Source organism: Megalobrama amblycephala, linkage group LG22, assembly GCF_018812025.1.
Source record: "Megalobrama amblycephala isolate DHTTF-2021 linkage group LG22, ASM1881202v1, whole genome shotgun sequence".
NCBI classification, from domain to species: Eukaryota; Metazoa; Chordata; class Actinopteri; order Cypriniformes; family Xenocyprididae; genus Megalobrama; species Megalobrama amblycephala.
In genome coordinates, this window is record NC_063065.1 from 10,279,497 (window position 1) to 10,284,930 (window position 5,434).

The 5,434-nt window shown below is 35.9% G+C and overlaps 1 protein-coding gene across 1 annotated transcript; it reads left to right on the top strand.

Annotated features, from left to right (window-relative positions):
* Positions 1–447: 447 nt before the first annotated feature.
* acaa1 (acetyl-CoA acyltransferase 1) lies at positions 448–4,852 on the top strand. Its single transcript, XM_048174966.1, has 12 exons — positions 448–738; positions 831–924; positions 1,027–1,084; positions 1,173–1,252; positions 1,344–1,386; positions 2,534–2,632; positions 2,720–2,800; positions 2,921–3,111; positions 3,182–3,361; positions 3,522–3,577; positions 3,663–3,808; positions 4,368–4,852. Exons 1-12 carry the CDS (start codon positions 586–588, stop codon positions 4,441–4,443), a joined length of 1,257 nt encoding a protein of 418 aa, XP_048030923.1. The 5' UTR covers positions 448–585; the 3' UTR covers positions 4,444–4,852.
* Positions 4,853–5,434: the final 582 nt, after the last annotated feature.

Sequence of the window (5,434 nt, forward strand, 5' to 3'; positions counted from 1 at the left end):
TGCTCCCTGCTGTGTGCGTTCATGTGTTTTGAAGGAGACGTGGCTTTGGAGACCCACTGAAGGGAAGGTGGGATCTTATGCTTTCAAAGCTAACTCGCTATTGCTAGCCTCTCCAAAAATGACCTACCCTACCTTTAAGCCTGGTGATGAAAGTTATTGTATGAAAGAATAAAATAACATATTTGAATGCATTTTTGGTATTTTAAATACAAAATACTTTCTCTCAAAGTATTTCATTACAAATTACATTTGATTTTTTCTTTAAGGAAAATACAAATTACAAAATACTCAAAAGTAATTTAATACTTTAAATATTTTAAATACATTTAATAAAAATACTGCCCATCTCTCTAGATAGATAGATAGTTTGAGGAACTCCACATTTGTACTTCATTCCCCATAATTCAACACGATGACGTCAGAACGCATTAGCCAATGAGAACCAGTGTGACCAGAGAAGCAAGGTTCACCAGGAAACATCATGAGAAATGTAGAGCATAGTTCAGTGACTGTTAACCATCTGTGTTTATCTCAATAAACGGTTATCCTTTTATTGTTTTCGTGTCCACATTTTCGTCATTAAATATGCACAGAGTGCAGGTTTTGTCGGGACATTTGTCGTCAAATAAACGTGTGGGAATGAGGCAGTGCAGCGCATCAGCTTCTGATCCAAATGATATCGTTGTGGTTCATGGGCTACGAACAGCCATCGGCCGAGCGAAAAGAGGATCTTTTAAGGTGGGATATCGGTCAATATGACTGCTTGACCGTGACATTCACTACATTCTCTATTAAAGTCTGTCTATATATATAATATTTATATATTTTAGGACACTACCCCAGATGAGCTGCTCAGTGCTGTGATGAGTGCAGTTATTAAGGATGTGGGACTGCAGCCCTCTTTACTAGGGGATGTTTGTGTTGGTAAGTCAGATGACAGCCTGTCTGAGCAAAACATTATAACATAACACAACAATATATATGAAGAGTAACTTACATTCATGAACACATACTGCTGTTTTTCAGGTAATGTGCTACAACCTGGTGCAGGAGCACTTATGGCTCGAATCGCACATTTTTTTAGGTGAAATGAGCAATGAATTCATAATAAATAGAGATATTCCTAAACATATGAATTGGCTATAAAATACAAGACTTTATTCACCTTTCAGCGGCTTTCCTGAGTCTGTACCTGTCTACACTGTAAACAGGCAGTGCTCTTCTGGACTACAAGCACTTTTTAATGTTGCAGGTAAGAATTAGATTTTAAGTACTGAAATGGCATAATTTGGGCTGCAGCATAAATACAAGATTACAGTTACAGTTTTTTCCTGCATTTTAAGGTGGAATCAGAGGAGGTTCGTATGACCTGGGACTTGCCTGTGGGTTAGTATGCCACATTTGTTACTGTTGATTTCAGTATATACTATAGTATTTGTGTACGATAATAAAACAAATCATTTTGTTCTGTTTTTGCTTATTCCTTATTATTTTTATATTTGTTTATTGTTATCATTATTTTTTTAATTGTGTGTAAATTTGTACAGTACACTACCAGTCAAAAGTTTGAAATAATTGCTTTTTTTTTTTTTTTTTTCTTATGCTTACTAAGGCTGCATTTATTTAATTTTAAAACAGTGAAAATAATAATATTGTGAAATCTTATTACATTTTAAAATAACTGTTTTCTATTTGCATAATTCAGTCTTCAGTGTCACGTGAGCCTACGGAAATCATTCTGAAATGCTGATTTGCTGCTCAATTATTGTCAATTATTATTCAATTATTATTGGTGCTCAAATATTATTAACATATTTACATATTTTAATAATTTTATAATTATCAATGTTGAAAACGGTATTTACTGCTTAATATTATTGTGGAAATTGTGGCATTTTTTTTTTTTTAAATGTTTGATTTAAAATAAAAATCTTTTGTATTATTTTGAATGCTTTTACTATCACTTTTAATCAATTTAATGCATCATTGCTGAATAAAAGTATTAATTACTTTTTCTTTTTTTTAATCTTACTGACCCCAAAATTTTGATAGGTAGTGTATCACAGTTTCCAAACAAATATTAAGAAGCAAAAACTTTTCGTGATTTATAATAATAAGCATTGTTTCTTGAGCAGCAATTCAGCATATTAGTATAAATTCTGAAGGATCATGTGACACTGAAGACTGGAGTAATGATGCTGAAAATTCAGCTTTGCCATCACAGGAATAAATGACATTTTAAAATATATTAAAATAGAAAACAGTTATTTTAAATTGTATAAATATGTCACAATATTACTATTTTTATTGCATTTTTGATCAAATAAATGCTGCCTTGGTGAGTGTACGTAAGAGGCTTCTTTCACAAACGTTAAAAAAACGAATTATTCCAAACTTTTGACTGGTAGTTTATGTCTGTAATTTATTGTTACCAATGCTTTGACAATGTAAAGCTTTTTACCATGCCAATAAAGCTATTTGAATAAAAATCTTATATATAGCTCATCTCTTTCTCCTTGTTCTCTCATGGCAGTGTGGAGAGCATGTCCCTCCGTTCGCCGGGGAACCCAGGAGACATCAGCCCCCGACTGATGGACAATGAAAAAGCCAGAGACTGCATCATTCCCATGGGGTATAGATGTTATTCTTTTATACTGTGTTTCAATCTTTACATTAAAATAAACATTATTTTCTCAGTTTTCTGTATGTTTCCTTTCAGAATAACCTCAGAGAATGTTGCTGAGAGATATGGCATCACTAGGGAAAAGCAGGACAGCTTTGCTCTCGGTTCCCAACAAAAGTAGGCGCTTCCATGACATTATGAATAGTTCATAGATGCTAGTTGTTAGTATTTTGCAAAAAATGCACTCAAAGCAACTCTATTAAAGTGCCAATTGTTTGTGGACTTCTATAACACAAGGGCAGCCATGGCGCAGAAAAAGGGCTTATTTGATCAAGAAATCACACCAGTCACTACTAAATTTGTGGAGGAAAATGGCACTGAGCGCACCATTACTGTTACAAAGGATGATGGGATCCGGCCTGGGACTACCTTAGAAGGCCTTGCCAAACTGCGACCAGCATTCAAGGAAACCGGCAGCACCACAGCTGGTGTGCATACTGAATTTTTTTGAAATTGGATGTTAAATTCCATAACTCAGTTTTTTCATTCCCATTGCAGGTAATGCCAGTCAGGTGAGTGACGGCGCTGCGGCGGTGCTCATTGGGCGGAGATCTACGGTGGAGAAAATGGGACTTCCTGTTTTTGGGGTGCTGAGGGCGAGCGCTGTAGTGGGTGTTCCACCGGATGTAATGGGCATTGGCCCAGCTTATGCTATCCCAGAAGCCCTCAGCCAGGCTGGTGAGCGTACAGCTGCTCTTACTGTTCCTCTATGCTCATTTGAGCCATTTATATACCAGTAGTAATCATGCTTGAAAAATGTATTGGAATAGATTTTCCATTTTCATTATTCCAAAATAATGGTTGTAAATGAGCCGTGTTATTATATTTGCTTGTGCAGGTCTAACTGTGGATGATATAGATGTGTTTGAGATCAATGAAGCATTTGCCAGTCAGGTGACTGATACATTTTCTTGGATTACCCCCAGGTTTTCAAGTATTTTCCTCTTATTAATATCAGCAACTTTCACAATTATTCTAGGCTGTGTATTGTGTCGAAAAGCTGGGCATTCCTATTGAGAAAGTGAATCCTAATGGAGGGGCCATTGCTCTGGGTCATCCACTGGGCTGCACTGGTGCTCGACAGGTCGTGACTTTGCTCAATGAGCTCAAACGTAGACGCAAGAGGTAAATGGACATAAAGCATCATACAGTAGGGCTGCTGTGTTTTCTGTTTCCCAAATTACATTTCTGTCATGACAACTCTCAGAGAGTTTGGCATGGTAATGAGTATGACAGTGTTAATGTGTTTGGTTTTGGCGAAATAGACCTGCTATGCTGCTGCTTTACAAGCATACATGAATCACCCCCATAGCAAATCTATACAGGTGGAGCTGGGGAAGGTGGAGGGTTTCTGAAAGCACGCTGCAAACAATAGGCAAGAATTTGAATGTTGAGCAGCAAGCTCATTGGCTACCAATACAGCAGGAACCAGGGACATATGAGCCTGTGCCATCTAGAGTTTCATGATAGAACTTTGTACCCCTCCCCCACCCAAATTCCATGTTTTCTGTTTCAATTCTTCTGAATATCGTTATACAGTAAATTCCATTTTTATGACTAGATTTGAGATTCCGTCCACATTTTCCACATCGTGTGGCCCTAATAATGCAAGCCTAACTATACAATAGCAGTAAATAAATATTACAATCCCTTTTCCCATTCATAATGTTGTTTTTTGTTGCAGAGGGTATGGCGTGGTGTCCATGTGCATTGGGACTGGAATGGGAGCAGCTGCAGTTTTCGAGTACACTGGACCGTGATGAAAGCCCTAGTGCAAAATCCCAAGATGCAAATCTCCTGATAATGTGCCGAGAAACTAACAGTCACAAATTATTTTTAATCAAGCTGCTAGAACACTAACTGTAAAACACAAGCAGAGAGCGCACAGTGGGTGTTTGCCTTACTTTTAAGAATGTTAATGATAACATTCAGATCTCTCTTTAAAGTGCCTTGCATTTCAGCTGTGATAACAGATGTGGAAACAGACATGCCTGTATCTGAAAGAGCTATCAGAATAACAACTTTTATCTCTTGATTTGTGACATTAATCTGATGGTCTTTTCTTCTGATATGGGTATAGCAGAAGAACTCAGAATTATAGAGAAATTTGTTTTTTAATAATCTGTGTTGAGAACCAGTGTAATTAATAAAGATTTGTCATGCATCTCATTTATTTGAATAAAATTGTTTTGTTATGTATGAAAGTGTTTCAAAAGCTGGGCACACTACTATTTATTTTTGGGGTAAGTATGAATAAAAGTGACAGTAAAGACATTTATAATGGCTATTTCAAGTAAATGCTGGTCTTTTGGACTTTCTACAGTATTCTTTATCATGGTTTCCACAAAAATATGAAGCAGCACAACTTGTTTCAACACTGATAACAGTACGAAATGTTTCTTGAGCAGCAAATCAGCATATTAGAATGATTTCTGAAGGATCATGTGACACTGAAGACTGCAGTAATGATGCAAAAAATTCAGATTTGCCATCACTGGAATTAATTACTTAAAAAAAAGTAATTAATTAAAAAAATATTAAAATAAAAAACAGTTATTTTGAATTGTAATAATATTTCACAATATTACTGTTCTTACTATATTTTTGATCAAATAAATGCAGTGTTGGTCAGAATAAGAGACTAAAATCTTGCTGACCCCAAACTTTTTGAACAGTAACGTATGTGTAAAATCACTGTTTAACTAAAACTTGACCTTTGATCCTTGATTCACAAACATACACTAGACCATC

What these genes read in the sequence shown, in the direction of transcription:
- acaa1 (XM_048174966.1), top strand. Translation starts at nt 586, where the DNA reads ATGCACAGAGTGCAGGTTTTGTCGGGACATTTGTCGTCAAATAAACGT. An exon ending in AGCACTTTTTAATGTTGCAG is followed by an intron (nt 1,253 to 1,343) that starts GTAAGAATTAGA and finishes CTGCATTTTAAG; the next exon opens with GTGGAATCAGAGGAGGTTCG. An exon ending in ATGAAGCATTTGCCAGTCAG is followed by an intron (nt 3,578 to 3,662) that starts GTGACTGATACA and finishes CAATTATTCTAG; the next exon opens with GCTGTGTATTGTGTCGAAAA.